Source organism: Camelus ferus, chromosome 13 (genome assembly GCF_009834535.1).
Source record: "Camelus ferus isolate YT-003-E chromosome 13, BCGSAC_Cfer_1.0, whole genome shotgun sequence".
Lineage (NCBI taxonomy): Eukaryota > Metazoa > Chordata > Mammalia > Artiodactyla > Camelidae > Camelus > Camelus ferus.
In genome coordinates this window covers 28,364,602-28,383,606 of record NC_045708.1, presented here as the reverse complement: position 1 = coordinate 28,383,606, position 19,005 = coordinate 28,364,602, and the positions used below count along the sequence as shown (strand labels likewise).

Below are 19,005 nucleotides of genomic sequence, written 5' to 3'. Positions count from 1 at the left end.
TGCCCAGGAGAAGGTTTGATAAAAGCGGTTAGTGGAGATTGATGTGTTCTAGTTAGGAAGCTCCTCAGTCCAGCTCCCTTAGTAAATAGTTGCACCTTACTTTGTTGTTACATTTAAAATGCGTAATACAATACAGTTTTTCCCTAGGGCCTATGTAATTTTGCTTCATTTTCTGTTTGATCTTTGCTTGTATAACATTTTTATATACACTTTTTCTGGCATGCAGTTAGTTGGCATTGTGATTTAGGTTTCATAATTGATTGTGCAATGCTGAGTTCTGCCCCAGCAGCTTGGCCAGTGGGAGGCAGATTTTATAAACTGTCTCATAGATCATCTCACCTTTACACATGGAGACTTTCTTGAAAGGAAGAGAGAGATGACCTGATGAGTTCATGAACCATGTTTTCTTAGGTTGTTTTATTAAAAAAAATTTTTTTTCTTGTGCTTTTTTTTCACTTTTGTGTGTGGGTGTTTTTTGTTTTTGTTTTTGTTTTTTGTTTTTTGTTTTTTACTTTTTCTCTTAGGTTGTTTTAAAATTGCAGCCTCATTGCAAGTATTAGGTATACTTTTCTTTCTTTTCCTCCATAAATAGGCATCTTCATTGGCCCCATATTCTTTTCACTTCTGACTGCATCTATCTTCATTTTATCAGTCATTTTATGTATTTTTTCTTTTCCAGTTTTATTGAGGTATAATTGACATACACCACTGTGTAAGTTTAAGGTGTACAGCATAATGATTTTCCTTACATGCATCCTTAAATTATTACCACAATAAGTTCAGTGTACTTTTATAGATACAAAATAAAAGAAAAAGAAAAAAAATTGTTTTCCTTGTGATGAGAACTCTCAGACCTCACTCTTAACTTTCATATATAACATACAGGAGTGTTCATGATATTTATCATGTTGTACATGACATACCTAGTACTTGTTTATCTTACAACTGGAAGTTTGTACTTTTGACTACCTTCATTCAGTTCTCCCTTCCCCCATCCCTAGCCTCTGGTAGCCCACACATCTGATCTCTTTTTCTGTGAGTTTGTTTGTTTGTTTGTTTTTGAAGTGTAATTGGCCTGCAACACTGTCTTGATTCCTAGTGCACAACGTAGTGATTTGATATTTCTATACATTACAAAACAGTCACCACTTAGGTGTACTTTTCTTTAGTGTTGGGAGTGATACCATATCTGGCAGAGTAGAAGATCTAATGAAGGACAGGGGTTATGAAGTATTCCACTCAAATGAATGTTCTAGGTCAGTGTTTCTTAATCCTTTTTTATTATCCACCCCCCATACCTTTTTAGAAATTTGTTTCCTAATTGTGCTTCCCTCCCTCCCCCATGAAGTTTTTTTTTCCCCGTCGGAATGTCTCACATATTTATTACTGAGCCAAAGCACTAGTGCAGAAACACTGATACGGAGAGAAAAATCATCATTTTCGCAGTTAAACACATCCAGCTGTTCAGATAGTAGTAATGTTTTCAGAGTGATATGGTAAGATGCAAGTGCTCTTGACACAGCATAAATATGTGTGCCACCTCATATGGGCGACTCCTTATAGACCCAGCTTGGTTCTTCTCCAATGCCTTCTCTTGGAGTTGTACTGATTTTATTACCAGTTTTTGTTCACATCTGTTGGGGAATGGGACGATTCTGCTTTTGTTTCTTGGCCAGGAATCACTTGATCTTGAAAATCTTATGAGAAGACATGGTGAGGAGTAAATTCAACAACACATAGGATGGCAGAGAAGAGAAGCGAGGCCCTCGTGAAATATTAATACTGAGGAATGGGATTTTGGAGGGTATGATTGCTTCTTGGAGGGCCACATATCATTGTAATAGCTAAGGTTTTTTTACCCCCTTGAAGGCCATATTTTGTTGAAAATTCATATTCTAGATTAAAAGTGAAGTTTATACCTTCCAGTATCTCAATATTTTATTTTAAACATTTTAATAGAAATCTTCCAAAATTTTTTGAAAACTCAGGGACACTATGATGAACATTCATTTTTATATTTATGGTATAATTCTAGAGCTTTGTCATTATTATCCACTTTTTTTTTTTTTAAATCAGATCATTTCTCCTCATTTTGCTACTTTTTAACTAGTGAGTTGAGAATTGTGTTTTAGTAAGAGCAGTATGTTCTAAGCAAGAGCTCTAGAGTATCTTAAAGAAGATTGGAGGACTTTTTTTCATCTTTCTTTTGGTTTGAGGCTGTATTATAACCTCCAGATAAGTAAGATACCTATTACTACATTTTTCCCTTACAGGTCCTCTTTGAGTGACCAGTGATATGGAAAGACAAGGGTCTCTAACTCTTGTGTTAGGGTTTCAGGAAGTAGTTGGATCAGGAAGGGAAAGATCACTTTCAAGCTGATAAGCTGCAATCATCCAGAGTGGTTGAGTATAGACTTAGGAGTTAAATTACCTAGTGCTGCATAACATAATAGATACCGACAGAGTAGATGGTGGCTTAAGAATAAGTATGTTTCTTCAGTGATCTTTGTGCTAGCGGAGTACTGAATTAGTCAGAGCATTCTTCATTAATTTTAGATGTATTTAAAAAGGAAGTTGATGAGCTGGATGTACAACATACTTCTGTACTGTGGGAAAGGCATTCCAGCAAGACTAGACTTGTTGGCTTATAACAAAGTGTCCCAGACAAGCTTTTTACTGCTTACCTAAAAGTGAACGTGTCCTATTTGTGTTGAAGAAACCTGTTGTTTCTGAACCTGTGTAACTAATTCCAGAAAATTTTATGTATGTTTTGAAAAATAGTTTTATTTCTTACTTTACCTAAAGTTTTCCTTAGGACCCTTTTCTGAGTCCTAAGAAACTTTAGGATTGCAGTAACCCTAGACCTTCATGTGTTCAGGGGCTTACCCAGTGAAAATGACAATGAGGCATTCTACAATAAATAGCTTCTCTCCTGTTTCACTTAAGAATTAATATTTCCTAATAGTTTTTATGGGTGTGCCCACCTTCCCTTTTCAAATGACTTAGGAGCTTGCAGGTGTTTGAAGAAACAGGAATCTCTCACAGTGAATTTCTTCATCGTCAACATGCAGAGGAAGGTGGTGGTCCCCTTGGAGGCCCTCTGAAGTTCCCTAACCCATGCATCCTCTGGCTTCATGCTGAACAGACAGGTAAAAGCCCTCTGATGTCCTAGAGTCCATCTGAGATAGAGCTTGTAGTCATACATTACTGTATATAAAATGCTTAGAACCATGAGTGGCTCATAATAAGCACTAAACAATTTTATTATCATTGCTATTATTTGTTGACTTAGGCATAGTGCCATTCTCCTAGGTATCTGTCTGGAAAGTGGGGAAGGGTAGCCCTGGCATTAGTATAAGATACCAAGGATGAGATAAGATGGGATGGGAAAGAGACTGCCATCCATGGAAGATCCAAAGAGAAAGAGAAGGGAAGGCTCTTGTGGAAGGAGGTCTGACTCCCTGGATTGGCTAAAGCCTGGATCACTGATTATTCTAGAAGCAGTAGACCTGAGAAGTGGGAATGATAGCTAACTAGCCTGATAGGTTTTTTTGGTTTATTTTCTGCTAATGCCCTGTGATAGTAGTAACTTTTTTATCCAACAAACATCGTAAACATTCAATGAAGTGTTAAGTATTCTACATAGTACTTGGATTTCAGAGATGAATATGACACTGTACCTGCCCTTAAGGAGCTCCCAGTCCACCGGGGCAACAAATAATGAGGTAGATACTACGTTGTGATAAATGCTGGGCTAGAAATTGCAGTTGGGCCAAAGAGAAGGGATGATGCGCATTCCCTGGAGGGAGTCAGGACCAGTTTGTAAAGGTGACTTATGAGATAGGTCTAGAAAGATAAGATTATTATGGAAACAGGCAGTATAATTTAGTTATTGAGAGCATGTCTCTGAACCAAACTATCTGGATTCAAATTCCTGCTGCATCATCTCTGGCTGTGTGAATTTTAAAGCAAGTTGGTTTACCTTTCTGTGTCCCAATTTTCTCTTCTATAAAATGGAGATGATAATAATAATAATACATAATTTTAGTTTCATTGAGGATTAGGTGAGTTAATAATACATACAAAGTGCTCAGAATGTGCCTGACACATAGTCCTAAATGCAAACTTTTTAGGAAGATAAGAAAAAAGGTTACTATCATTGTAGACCGAGAAGTAGCAATGGCGGAGATATAGAATTACATAATTGAAATGGTGGAAATTTGTTAAATTAATCTCGGTTTTAAGTTTATAGAAAAAGATAATGTTAAATTTAATAATGAAAATTTTATAAATAAAAATGTGTATTACAATTCAGCATTAAATAGTGGTATCTGATTCATAATATGGCTGTGTTTGACCACCACATCAGAATGATTATTCCCACTCTTTGCTCCTTTGCCTGGCTCAGTAGTTCAGATTATACCCAGGATGGTTTTGGTTTAAAGTTTCTCCTTCCTATTTAATGTGTCATCTGAGAGTTCCTAAATATGAAATAAAGTTGGAGTAACAAATATAATGGAAAAAAGTAAGGGTAAATCAGGGGGTTTACTGCCTCTACAATAAACGATGGATATACATTCCATACAAGAATAAAATATTTGTTCTTCCTAATAGCTGTAATTGTGTGCTTTCTCTTTATATAAGGAGAAGACTTGCTTCATTCTGGTGGTTTTTATTGAAATTGAAGAGTTTTAAGTGTGACTAAATATAATATGAGTTTTACTATATAGTCTTTGAACTCGGAACCCTTTCTTCTGTTTGAACAAATTCTCTTCTTTGTGGCAGCCTGTGCATGCATCATGTATAGTACACACCTACGGCAGGCTTGCTGGTTGATGGGTTAATTTGATTCAAGTTCTAGATAAGCGCCTGGATAAAAGGGTGGATAACATGCTTGCTGCTGGGCTCTTGGATGAACTAAGAGATTTTCATAGACGCTATAATGAGAAGAAAGTTGCAGAAAATAGGTGAGGATTTGGCTGTTACTTTCACCTACTCTCTACCCCTTGCTTATGGTCAAGACCATAAACATAGTACTGGCTTTGTATCTATTTGTTCATCAGCCTTTGTCCTTGGCATTGGCAAGGCTTATTGGAAGGAGGTTTGGTGTACTTGTTACAGTTGCAATTTTCTAATCTGTCAGACATTCCCAGGAGTCAATTTCCAAGGAAAGTAACCTGGGAGCTGGTTGGGGGTTGGGGTGGAGGAAGGATTTCAGCGAGGTAGTAACTGCTAAGGATCTCAGTTTCCTCATCTGTGAGATGAAATGGCTCAGCTAGAGCATTTCCAAGGCCCCTGCTAGCTCTCAGATGCAATGGCTCATCTGCTGATGCTCTCCTGTTCCCAGCCAGGACTATCAACATGGTATCTTCCAGTCAATTGGCTTCAAGGAATTTCACGAGTACCTGATCACTGAGGGAAAATGCACACCAGAGACTAGTAACCAGCTCCTAAAGAAAGGTGTGAATTCTCCATCTAACCTAGCCTTGAACATCCTTGGGTGACAGAGTATCCTGTTGGTGTGGTCTGAGAAAGAGCTGAGGATAGAAGAGTCCCAGATGGCCTTCAGCTCAGAATTGAGATTTTCATCTATGGAGTGTCCACCAGTGTGCTCCTGTGGCTAGTTTTCTCTAATGTTGGGCTGGGTGGGCTTGCCAATGGCAGAGTGAAAAACACATAGAGGTTCTTACAGCTACCTTGTCTTTCAGGTATTGAGGCTCTGAAACAAGTGACTAAGAGATATGCCCGGAAACAAAACCGATGGGTTAAAAATCGTTTCTTGAGCAGTAAGTCTCATGTTTTTCCTCATCCCTGGGTCTATTTTCAATAGAACGTAAATGTCTTCAGTTCACCCAGAAAGTGAACTTTAATTTCTGGACCTGTTTTAAGGTTTGGGACCTCACCTGGCAATGAGGGGGAGGGTCTTGTGCATAAATGATTGCCTTGAACACATGGATTTTGGCTGCAAATAGCCAGAGCAAAATAGCAACATCTTAGCAGAATTGGTCCTCAGGGTTGATTTTTAGCTTCAAACTTTGTACCTGAAGAACAATCAAATTTCTATCGGGAGGCTTTCTTAATTAAAATGGTTCTTGCACCAGATGAGGAGTATAAAAAGACAAAACCTTCACCAGTTCTCTCAGCATTACTTTTGTGTGGTGCTTCAGGCTGCTGCAACTCTAACTTCAACTGTTGAACAGCACTTTTAAGGAAAAGGGAAGGAAATTCTCGTTCACTGGACCTGTACCACATCCTTGGCACTAAATTTGGTGCCGTATATATATTACTGAGCCTTCAGGGTGGGTGATAGTTGTTTTTTGTTTGTTTTCTTTTTTCCTTCAGCTAAGGAAATGGAGGCTTAGAGAAGTTAAATAACTTGCCAAAAATCCCCTAGCTAATAAGCAGTAGAGTACTGAATGCAGGCCTGACTCCGAAGTTCACACTCAACTTTACACGGCACTCGTTTCTTTTAGCTATAACTTCAGCCAGACAGCATTAGTATTTGGGCCTCCAGTAAGAAATTGTGTGGTTATGAGCTAAAAGGAGATTAATTTAAAGGAGATTAAGCAAAATGAAACCTCAGTTTTATCTTGTGGGCATGTCTTTAACATGCTCTTGAATCATCCCCTATTTACCTTTTGCCGTTAGACTCCTGCTTCCAGTTACAGATGAGGACATCTGAGGTCTCCCCGGCCCCTCAGTGCCTCTGAACAGAAACACCTTGATCCATGTTGTCGACCACTGGATCTGTCTCCCGGTTCTCACTCTCTGCCAGTGCTCTCTAGTATGGTTCTGGTTCCAAGGGGCTCTTCACACTTTCTTCTTACCTTGCTTTCTCTATATGTCCTTTAGATAGAAGTCTTTGTGTCAGCTGAAATTGAAGTTTACTACCACAGATTTCTAGTGCAGCTTCTTTTCTCCCCAGGGCTAACAATTAGTCTGTAACAAAAGACGGGATTTTTTTGTGATGATTTGGAACTTTCTCTTGTGGTAAGGCCACAATAACTCCCCCATCTTTGAGTCAGAAAGGCTTGATGGCACAGTGCATCATATGCCTGTTCCTCATTCATGTGTATGCCAGCACAGTCCTAGTGCTAGAGTGAAAGGCACAGCTGCCCTGTAAATCAGGGGCCGTGTGTGATTGGCCAGGGCTGGTCTGCGGGGATATGGTTCTGGCAAGAAGCCAGAGGGACTTCCCCACCCCAGCTTGGCCTTGGACCCAAGCCAGAAATAGCAGCTGGGAGCCGAGAACTTGTTGAAAGGTGCTTAGACAGGGCACAGAAGCCCAACAAAGGACTTAGAGGGGAAAGGAAAATATAGAGTGGCCTGGAAACAGGTGCAGAGCTTAGCCAAGGCCAGGTGTGCTGTGGATGCTGCCTGCACCCTCCCAGTCTCACCTTTCCGTGTAGTGGCAGGTGCAGCCCAGTCCAGTTTATGAAGAATCTTATTTGTGGTTGGCACAGTCAAAAGGCCAGCACCTGCCAGCCGTTGGCATTCTGAGGACTTTGATGTTTTTGTCCACGCTCGATACTCTTTGCCTTTAGGCAACTGACTTAACCTAGATGTGGAAGGCAGTTTAGTGCGTGCATAGACTGGGGAAACTACCAGAAGAGACTAAACATGGTTGGCCCAGCTGGATGAAATGCCTGTAGCTATACTTTTGGCTACCTCCAGTCTTACCTCCATTCTGAAATATTTGCCAGAGACTGTTTCTTGAATACACCTCTAGATCTGTTTTCTAGAAGAAGGGCTAAACTAGTTCAATTCTAAGACTTTTGTTACAATTTTCAGATTCAGCAGCTCACTGGCTGATACTCTGCTGTTGCCAGCCCATGATTATCAGTAGCATATCAGTGAGTTTTGTGAATGCCTTCTGCTGAAGGGATATATACAAACCTGAGACTTGTGTCTGTCCCTAAAGAAAGTGTGAACTCTTGCCACAGAATGACATCACTGTAAGATGATATGGAACTTAGAGCAGGCACTCATTTCAAGCTGTTAATTTCCTCCTATGATGTGCTGTCTTTATATTGTAGCCCACACAGTGGTTCTAGAGCCGTTACTCTGTATTGGTTTCCTGACTGATCTGGAAGATCCTACACCTAAGACTCTAGATACAGCTAGACTTGTTGGCTGTAGACCAGTCTGGGTCTTCCTTAAATTACATGTAGCTGTTTTGTGCATGTTTCTGGTTAGAATGAATGGCATGGTCGGAGTGTTTATTTCTTTGGCCCCATATGTTTGCCTTGAGGATTTTGGAGTCCTGGGAGCAGAATAGATTGGGTCTTGGAGGCTGACCTCTCACAACTTTCCTTTGTCATCATTAGGACCTGGTCCCGGTGTCCCCCCAGTATATGGCTTAGAAGTATCTGATACCTCAAAGTGGGAGGAGTCTGTTCTTGAACCTGCTCTTGAAATCGTGCAAAGTTTCATCCAGGTAATTATTAATCATGGTACTGTCTATTGTCTGGTTTTCAGAGAGCTTTCCTTAGCTGACATCTTTTTTGCTGTGTCGAGGAACCAAGCCTTTTTTCCATGGAATAGAGCAGAAGGGCTGGCTGCTTTTAGATCCCTGGAGGCTGTGTTTATACTTTCACATTTGGAAAGGTTGTTGTTAAAATCTGTTCATAGCCCACCTGCTCTCTGGGTTGAGAAAAGGGAATCTTGGGAAAATCTCACTGCTCATCAGAGAATGATATCCAGATCTCTTTGAATCAAATGCTTCTTCCCATCCGTGCCTTGTTCTTTTAGGGCCAGAAGCCTGCAGCCGCTCCAGTAAAGATGCCAAGCAATGAAACTGAGAACAAGAGAAGTTATCACATGTGTGACCTCTGTGATCGAATCATCATTGGGGACCGTGAATGGGCAGGTAGAGTCTGGGGTAGGGCACAGAAAAATCTGTAAGGGTGGGTCACACTGACTTTGTGAAATTTAAGGTCTTTGGTATGCTGGAGTCTGCCTGTTTGAAAAAGATGGCCAGATTCCTCCTCTAAGAGCCTGTATTCAAATTTCATGGAGGCCTTCCCAAACAGGAGAGTTATCTTTGTATTCAGAATTTGAGAGGAAGATCATATGCTCTCTAGCTGCTGCTAAAGTAGATATTTTATACTGAGAGGTCTGCAGTTAACTTTCCAGAGCTCCTCTGACTTTCATGATTCTGCCTTAGAGGAGTTTCTTGGCCTCTCATGTTTAGACCTCATTGGGGGTGAAGTAGGCTGGTAAGGGAAGCCAGGCAGCTCACCCAAGAGACCAAAGAAGCAGAAACAGCGCGGAGGGAACAGGAAGTGGAGTTATTCCTCCTGAGTACATTCTTCAGAAGTGGTGTCTTTTCACTAATTTTTAAGGTAATACATTGAAATGGTGTTGGTTGCTAAAACTGTGATGAAAAGTGTTGAGAGAAACCGTGTGAAAGCAAGACTGTCAGACACACCTAAGGAAGGTGGTCAGAGGGTACCATCTCCTTCATAAGGCATTCTGGACCAACCCAGGATTGGCATTGCACCAGGGTTCTTGTTTCTGGTTTCAGAGTTTGGATCTGTCTTTGCCGCAGGGTCACATTGCGCTCCCCTGTCGGATTTCTTCAGTCATCCAGTCAAACCCCAAAAGGGCCTTAGCCTCTAGGCTTTGAATTTACATTGTATTTAGAAGCTTGTTTAAGGCTCACTCCTTTTAGGCACAAGTAGGGCTTGTATTTTACCCAGCGGCTGGAACCCTTCTGTTTAGAGCCCTGCTTTGCGTGGGATTCTCATAGAAGTAGATTTTTCTCTCTATACCAGCCAATAGAATGATTAGTTCTATTAACTGTTAACTCTGGCAAAATGAACTCCATTGTCAGAGACTGGAGACGGCTGTGATTGCCCAAGCAGCAGAAGAAGCCTCGATTATCGTTGGTTTATAATGATGAAAGGGGAAGAGAGAGTGTCTGATTGTTTTTTCTAAAGGAAACTTAGTGGTTCGATTTGTCGAATGTTCTTCAGGGATAGCCTCAGAGAAGCAACATTTGTGAGCCTTTGTGAGCTTAGCTTGTGTAAGCCCTTCTATAGTGCCATCTGTCAAGTCCTTACCCCTATCTCCTGCTGCCGTGGAGAGCCAGTCCAGAAGGCTTTTTTTTTTTTTTTTTTTTTTTTTGGCCTTAGGCTCTAGCTGGAAAACAAAGCAGACTTTTTCTCTCAAGGAAACTTTTCTTTGACTTCTAAACTCTTTCTTGCCTATTTTTGCTTCTAAATCCCTAAAAATGATGTTTTAAATATGTATAAAAGAGAATTAATTTCATTGTCTAGCTCTTTAGGTGTTTGCAAATGAAACCTCTTTAGATTTTCCTTGAAAAAGAACAGGGTAGTAAAAAGGAGCTTGTATTAATTAGTCAGAAGCTGGGAACTATCTTTGGGATGAGAGGTCAGAAACTGGTATCAGCCAACAGTAGCTTTTCAACTTTACTACTTCTGTGGAACCTCAAAAGGAACCATCAGAGAAGTATACTTACTGTTTTCTCTCTAGAGCATTATGTGCTGGAGAATGTAAGCCTTGTGGGCTAGTCATTCAGATAGCTTATCTGACCGAGGCATAGGGATGTCAGACCAGGAGGGGCAACCTGTGTGAGCAGGTAAGAAGTGAGAAGGATAGCTCTGAGTACTGTAGGCCTGAACATCTGTCCTGCAATACAGACAAGAATTTGGATTTGTAACTTCTGAGTCATATGAGTTGAAATATATCTGACAGGCAGCCCCATATAGGGAAATTAAGTCTAGAGCCCTGTTCTGGAAAACTGGGTCTCTTTTTGACCTATAGGTAAGTTGAAGAGCTTACCTCCTGTATGACCTTGGACAAAATGTAAGACCTTTGTGAACATCAGTCTCATCCGGTATAAAATGAGCTGAATACTACTCTCCTGCAAGATTGTTGTGAGGATTAGTGATATAAGGCGCTTAGCAAGTGTACTTGATACATGGTAGCTGACTCTAGTTTGCTAGCTAGCTGGCCATATGAGTTAGTCTTCTCTTAAAATGCTGAGCAGCTATACCAATACATGTGTTGATCCTGTTATTATTAAAGAAAGGGATTGTATAGTTAATTTTGTATGATTAGGATAAATCATCTAATTAATCTAGGATTAATTCTAGAAAATACTTTTGTTTTGTTTTGTTTTGTCTTAGCACATGTGAAATCCAAATCCCACTTGCACCAGCTGAAGAAAAGAAGATTGGACTCAGATGCCATCACCACCATTGAAAGTCAGAGTATTTCCCCAGACCGTGATGAAGAGCTTGAAGAAAAGGGATCTCTAGGGCAGAATGATGAAGAGCTGAAATCCAGCATTTAAGGGACTTGTCCAGTGGCCTTTGCAAAGGTGATAGGGATCCAGTCCTTTCATTCAGTGATGTGGCTTTAAAGTCTCATGCTCTGTCATGGAAACAGCAGGTCTTGTTAGCTCCTTGTGTAGCTGATGTGTCTGGTCTGGTAATGATGAGTTTGGAAGGGATTTTTTTTTCCTTTTAACTTTAAAGGTTCTATTTTTAAAAGAGGCACAGATTGTACTTTTTACACTTGATCTTTTGGTGATGAGTACCAGGATTCACTGTATCCCTTAAAAAAGAAGTTTTATGTCCCTGACTCTGGCTGGAAATATTCTAATTCCAGACACTGTTATGGATGACTGAGTTATTGTGAACCACGATTCAGGAGTTCTGGATTTGAATGAATGGCAGGAAAGGAGCAGCCCCAGTGAGATAATCAAGTGAAACCAAACCAGTTTTTGGAATTCCATCGAGGAGAGACTCAGACTGAGGTGGTTGTAACATGGGACTTGAAAACTGAAGACTGACATTTGTTGAGCTCCTCCTGGGTGATAATCGCTGCTTTTTATTGAGTTAGAAATCTATATTTTTACTGAAAGTTAAATAAAGAGAAAATTTGCAGGAGCCCCTCTAGTCCTGAAAAAATGTTTATGTTCATGTCTAGCTTATGTACAGTATGCTTTGTTTTCAACATGAGAGCTTCTTCTCAAAGTTAACATTTAATATGCTGTCGATTTATTTTTTTAGCAAATGTTTATTCCTGAAAGACATCTGGAGAGAGTCTTTTATTGGAGATTTGTTATTTCTAGTTGAAGCTCTCTTACTGGAGTGACCTGAGCTACCAACAATGTGAGTATATGTATATAATGAATGTAACGTAAAATTAAACATTATTTAGGTAGGAGAATATCAAAGGCCATAAGAGCTGTGTAGAATTTCACTTTGGAAGGAAAAGGTGAGGGATCATGAAAGAAGGAGCATTTCTGCTGGACCTTAAAAAGCAATTCTTGGTGAGTGTATTGTTAGCTATGCATACAAGGAGAGGGTAGAGTAAAAGAACTACCAGGCTTGATTGACCCACCGTTTGGTTTTCTTCTAATATTTAAAAAAAAGTTTTTTCACTAGATTTTTTTTTACGTAGTTCAAAAATCAAAATGATATCAAAAGACAGACATTCATTGAGAAATCTTATTCCTACCTCCATCCCCTTCTTCTCCCATAGAAAATCACTTACAGTTCTCTTGAGGTTTTTTTTTAAGTAAATACAAAGAAATATAAATACATATTCTTATTTTTTCCCCTTACCTAAAAGATAGCAAATAGCACATACCATCTTCTTCTGTCACCTTACCTGTTGGCATTACCTGGGTATGCATGAGTTTCTCCTGCCTCCTCTGGCAGGTCTGCTTCTGTTCTTTACCACCCACCTGAAGGTCCCCTAGTTGATCCTAGGCCATAAGTGGGGTTCACTCATCTTCGTGTACTGAATTTCATTCAGATGTCGGGAGTTAAGCCAAAACCAGCCTCTGAGGAATTCTCAAGCTATGACCAGTCCTTTCATTCAGCTAGCAGATATTTTAGAACTTACTGTGTGCCAGGTTCTGTGCTAGACTCTGGGAATTCAGTGATCAATAAAGTCCACATTGATCAAATGATTACAGAATTACAGCTGGAATAAGGGCTGCAAAGAAAGGACACTTTACTGTAAGTGGAAGTAATCTGTGGCCCTGCCCTACCTTCGTATGGGAGCGGGGCGGGGAGAGAGAAAGAGAGAGAGAGAGAGAGAGAGGGAGAGAGAGAGTGTGTGTGTGTGTGTGTGTGTGTGTGTGTGTGTGTGTGTGTGTTGGGAGGCATGTGTCAAGGTACGTGGTGTGGCACAGCAGGATGCTGGGGTCAGAGTCTGGGGCCAAGACTGCACATAGTACCATGTGATCTGGAAAGATGGCGTTCTCAACTTCAGTGTCTTCTCCTCTCCCTCCATTCCTAGTCTATGGGATATCCTGGGCACCCTTGAGTTTTATTGAGCCTTACCTATGTTAACTGATCTGAATCTCAAGGATAAATGTGTTCTCTGGTCAAAGAAGAAAATGTCATTGTACCCACCTCATCTTATTCCTTGCAGTTAAACATGGTGTAATTTTCTGAGTTTACTAACTACTTCTGGAGCTAATGGGGTGGGAAGCTGCATCTTCTCATCAGAAGTGGAGATGAGTACTTATTGTGAGCCAAGCAGGACCATGCAGTTTATGTGTGTTAGCTTCTCACACAGCCCTGGGAGAGAGCTGCTGTTTCTGTATGTGTTAACCAGTCTGGAAATGGGCTCAGTCAAGGCATCCAGCTAGTAATTGGCAAAGCTGAAATTGAGGTGAGGCCACAGAATTCAGAGTTAAAGCTGCTGAGCACTGTGTTAAACTGGCTGTTTGTTTGTTTGTTTGTTTGTTTTAACACCTTTATTGTGGTATAATTCCTGTGCAGTAAACTACACATATTTCAGTTGTACAATTTGATTAATTTTGATAGATGTAAACAACCACCACAATCAAGATAGCTAACATTTCCATCACTCCCCAGGAGGTGCAAATTTTGAATTCCCAGTTTGTCCCTTCCCACCCCTTTTACCCCCTGGTAACTGTAAGTTTGTTCTCTATGTCTGTGAGTCTGTTTCTGTTTTGTAGATAAATTGATTTGTATCCTTTTTTTTAGATGCCACATATAAGTGATACCATATGATATTTTTTCTTTCTCTTTCTGATTTACTTCATTTAGAACGACAATCTCCAGGTCCAACCATGTTGCTGCAGTGCATTATTTTATTCTTTTTATGGCTGAATAGTATTCCGTTGCACATATATATACCACATCTTTATCCTGTCATCTGTCAATGGACATTTGGGTTGTTTCCAGGTCTTGGCTATTGTAAATAGTGCTGCTGTAAACATTGGGGTGCATGTGTCTTTTTTTTTTTTTTAACATTTTTTATTGATTTATAATCATTTTACAATGTGTCAAATTCTAGTGTTCAGCACAATTTTTCAGTCATACATGGACATATACACACTCATTATCACATTTTTTTCCTCTGTAATTCCCTGTGCTATACAGTATACTCTTGTTTATCTATTCTACAATTTTGAAATCCCAGTCTATCCCTTCCCACCCTCCACCCCCCTGCATGCATGTGTCTTTTTGAATTATATTTTCCTCCAGATATATGCCCAGGAGTGGGATTGCTGGATCATATGGTAAGTTTATTTTTAGTTTTTTAAGGGACCTCCATACTGTCCTCCATAGTGGCTGCACCATTTTACATTCCCACTAATAGTATTGGAGGGTTCCTTTTCCTCCACACTCTAGCATTTATCATTTGTGGACTTTTTAATGATGGCTGTTCTAACTCCTGTGAGGTGATACCTCATTGTAGTTTTGATTTGCATTTTTCTGACACTTAGTGATGTTGAGCATTTATTCATGTTAAGCTGGCAGGTTTTAAGCAGGAATGTTAGTCTCTGAGGTGCTCTTTATTCAAGTTGCTAAACAAATTTTAAAGCTTAAAAAAGGTTTCAGTGAAGAAGCAGGAAAAACTAGTTTCAATAATCCTTCCTTAAAAAGTCTTTAATCCATCCATCTGAAATACCTGGAGCAGCAGCTTCTCATTGAGCTCATTGCTATCTCTGTGGCAGTTGGAAATCAGGGGTTTCTTGAAAGAAAAAATCAAAATGCCCAATATTTATGAAGCATTTACTTACTAAGTTTAAGGCATTGTGGCTGTGCCCACTTCCCCTATTCTTAGAAGCTGTAGATTCAGCAAGATAAAATTCTCTTACCAGCAGCAGAGAACCTGGGGAAGGCAGAACATTTACTAGGAATCTCCTTGGTACTGTGATCTGAGGCACTGCCCTGAGGTAGGTAGATTTCCCTTCGTCTGCCTGCTGCCCTCTGAATGACTTTGCTGTTGTGTGTAGGGAAGGAAGTAGTTCTGCCTAGTGATTGTCATAAATGTAGAGATGAAATGAAAGGATCCTTTGCACCTTCTTGTACAGGTGGGGAAACTAAGACCCAAAATGCAGATGTTCCACAGTCACAGAGCAAGTTGTGGCAAAGCTGGCACAAACCTCAAGTCTCCTCTCTCACTCAAGCTACCAAATCTCATACGAATTTCCTTTGAGAGCAGGAAAGGACCAGCTTTGGGCATTTTGTTCAGCCTGAAGTGAGGATGAGGAGTGCCATTTTGTACCATCTGGCCTCAGATAATCACCAGATAAGCAGAGCCCTTCAGTCCCGGTAACCAGAGTCTCCAGTCTATGGCAGTGCTATCTAAATGGCTTTGGTAATTAATTCCAACACTCAGTAAGCTATTAGGTCCATCTACCTCTGTCAGTAAAAATCTTTCTCCCCTCAGTTTTATTGAGAGATAATTGGGAGATGAAGTAAAAATCTTAACTAGGCGTTAGACACTTTTTGCAGTTCAGACAGTGCTATTTTAAGTAGGTAGGAAATACTTCAACCTTGGAAAGAGAAATGGCTGCTTAGTCTTTAAAATATTTGGCTTGTTTTTTAGGGCTTAGCAAGAGAACATTTCATGTATAGTCTAGGTACATGGTTTGAGCCTTTGTAATTCTCAGTAATTATTTTTATTCTTAAGTTTCGCATTCTACAAAAAGAATTTTTTTTTCTGCTTAAAACACAGCACAACATTAAAAAAAAAAAACAAACCGGAAACACTAGAAAGTAAGCTTTTATGAATGCAGGAACCTCTCTATATATCCTTAGTGTCTAGAAAGTCAAATATTTGTTGAATTGATTACGTGAAAACATCAGAGTTAAATGGGTTTCTACATAAATAATATGCTTCAGTCATTAAATAGCCTTTAACTAGGATGAAGAAATCTTGGGATGGTAGTCACAGGAAGGAATTTCATTATTTGATTATCACCTACTTGGGCAGTTAGGGCTGTTTTCTGAAAAGATGGCTAACAGGTTATTTGTAAAGCTATTCTGAGTCTGTGCAAAGGACTCTGCATGGTTATATGAGTTAGGGTAAAAGGCTAAGCTGCCGTAACAAAGAGACTCAACAATACAGTGGCTTAAAGAACAAAGAAGTTTGTTTCCTTCTCATGTAACAACTCTGAGGGGAGTTAACATTTCCGAAGTGAGCGGTCAAGGTCAGTGGGGCAGCTCTGCTCCAAGCGGTCATTCAGGGACACAGATTCCCTATATCATGTTGCTTCTCCACCCTCTGGGGGGCATTGTTAGCACCTGCCTGGTTGAAGTTGGGTCATCACTGGTGGGAAGGGGACAAAGAGCATGGAGGAGGCACACCAGATGCCTTAAGGCCTGGACCTTGCAGCAGCATGCATACTTTTGCTCACTTCGCGTTGGCAAGAACTTAGTCATACGGCCACACCTACCTGCAAAAGAGGCTGAGAAATGCAGTCAAACCACGTGCCAAGAAAGGATGGGAGAACAGATTTTGGTGGGCAACTCGCAGTCTTCACTAAATTAGTCTTGTGGAAAGAACACTGGTTTAACTAATTAGCTCTGATAGCTTGCTAGGGGCAAATCTCTTATTTCTCCATCTGTGATATCAATGAGTTGTATGAGCTGACCTCTGAAATATTTCAAAATGTAAAGATTGACAAAATCTTGGCTGGTAAGATTTTAAGATGAGAATAAAAAGGTGTAACAGTGAACATGAGACTGAATGAGCCTTAGGGCCAATGGCTAACACTCTAAAGATGGTGGGGAGGAAAGATAGAAGGTATTTTGACGGCATTGTGGAATACCTGAGCAAAGGGCCATAACCATCTACCTCCAGACTTCTTTTGATGTGGGAAAAAAAAGAAAGAAATTGTTACGTGTACCTGCAGCTGAAGGCTTTCCTATCTATTATGTTGTCTGTGCGTCCCTGGGAAAATTGCTCAAGCAGCCTGAGTTTCCTCTTACGAGTTGTTACCTCCATTCCAGGGGACGTTGAAAGGATTAAATGAGATCCTTTTGAAAGCAGCATAGTGTTTGGCACTGCAATGCACAGTAAGTGGAAGGTATAAATTGGATTTATTTGCTTCATTGGGGAAAAAATTGTTAATGCTACTAAAGTGTTGGTTTATGGTATGGTGTCAGTTCCCAAAAGTTGTCAGGGCAAGCTCTGACTTAAAACTGACAAGTTTGGTGGTCCACAGTGCTCATGGCCAAAAATGGTGCCTTAGGCTTTGTCACCCAGCTAGGCTTCAGCTGTGAGTCGCTGTTGTTTTTTAATGCACATGTTTCTTTGTGGGTTAGCTCATTTGCTGGAACTGTCTCATTCACCTGAAGTGCCCTTTGCCCAGCTTTTCACCCAGTGAATTCCTGCACACCCTTCGAGGCCTAGACCTGGCTCCTCTAGGGAGGCTTCGTTTCTCCTTCCTGCGTTTTCCTGTAGCAGTTTTACATGATATTAGCGTGTATTTTTATATGGTACCATGTGCCAGGCATGTTCTGAGTACTTTACATGTACTCTTTACACACTCATTTAGTCTTCACAGCAGCCTTATGAGGTGATTTCATCATTGTTGTTGTTAGCTCTGTTTTTCGGTTGAGGAAACCAAGTAGAAGAATTAAGTGATTTTCCTGAGGGCAAGCTGGGATTTGAAACCAGATGGGTGGCTCCAAAGTCTGTGTTCTTACTCACCGTGTTCTTTTGCGGCCTCATTGCTTGGCACAGCACATATCACATGTGTGCTCATGCTCTCTTGCGGGTCACATGGTGGGTACCCAGCATATACTAAGACTCTATATAAGACACGGCTCCGTGTCTGAGTGCTTTGCTGTGTGTCAGGCATTTTGTGTTAAGCACATGCATACCTTATAATGATTCCTTTAAACAAATGAACAAGGCAATTTGTTATCCCCATTTTATAAACAGGCATACATATTCAGAGAGCTTAATGATGGCTGGCACAGAGTCGGCATGCAAATATTTGCTGAGGACTCTAGAGAAAGTTCTGTGAGGACAGGGATTTTTGTCCACTGTTAACTGCTTTATCCTTGGCACCTCCAAGGGACCCGCTGCTTGAAAGGCACTCGGTACACATTTCTTGAGCTAGGATTTGAAGCCCGTTTGGGCTGACTACAAACCTATGCTCTAACCATTATGCTGTACTTCTCCAAAGGCATTCCCTTAGGGCTTTTTAAATGTACAAATTATTTATATTCCATCTATATATAAGGAGTCAAGAAAAAGCAAAAATGATGCCTGAAGAACTAACTCTTCTACTAAGGTGTTTATGTTAGGTAAGACTTACAGTTACAAATGAAACAAGACAGCCTCAAACTAGCTTAAGCAAAAAGGTGAATTTATGATAAGGTTACTGAGGTGTCTCATCAAATTTAAGGACAGAAAAGCATCAAGGCCCCAGGTACAACCAGTACCACCTACTGTGGTGTTGTGGGGTCTCCCTCACTTTTCTCTCTGCAAACTGGCTTTCTCTATGTGGTGGGAGACAGGGCCACCAGTGTCACCTAAGCTTTACATCTTCCAGCTTTTACATCTGACAGAGATGATGCTGATGCTTTCTCTGGTTCTAAGTTCAAAGGTGCCAGGACATCTCACACCCATTAGGATGGGTTCTATGAGAAAACCAGGAAATAACAAGTGAAAGATTGGAATCCATGTCCACTGTTGGTGGGAAAATAGAATGGTGCAGCCACTATGGAAAACAGTTTGGAGGTTTCT

The 19,005-nt window shown here is 40.4% G+C and overlaps 1 protein-coding gene and 1 pseudogene across 3 annotated transcripts in view; one reads left to right on the top strand and one right to left on the bottom strand.

Annotated features, from left to right (window-relative positions):
• TRIT1 (tRNA isopentenyltransferase 1) overlaps positions 1–11,939 on the top strand; it is a 37,176-nt gene extending 25,237 nt beyond the window's left edge. For 2 of the 3 annotated variants that reach the window (XM_014562053.2, XM_006188034.3), the window contains 7 exons: positions 3,007–3,149; positions 4,856–4,967; positions 5,348–5,460; positions 5,709–5,786; positions 8,328–8,437; positions 8,752–8,869; positions 11,154–11,939. In XM_014562053.2, the coding sequence (XP_014417539.1) occupies positions 3,007–3,149; positions 4,856–4,967; positions 5,348–5,460; positions 5,709–5,786; positions 8,328–8,437; positions 8,752–8,869; positions 11,154–11,320 (841 nt within the window). In that variant the 3' untranslated portion in view covers positions 11,321–11,939. The remainder of the gene's footprint in view (positions 1–3,006; positions 3,150–4,855; positions 4,968–5,347; positions 5,461–5,708; positions 5,787–8,327; positions 8,438–8,751; positions 8,870–11,153) is intronic. The other variant, XM_032493921.1, reaches the window with a different exon arrangement.
• LOC116667948 lies at positions 1,558–1,712 on the bottom strand (annotated as a pseudogene).
• Positions 11,940–19,005: the final 7,066 nt, after the last annotated feature.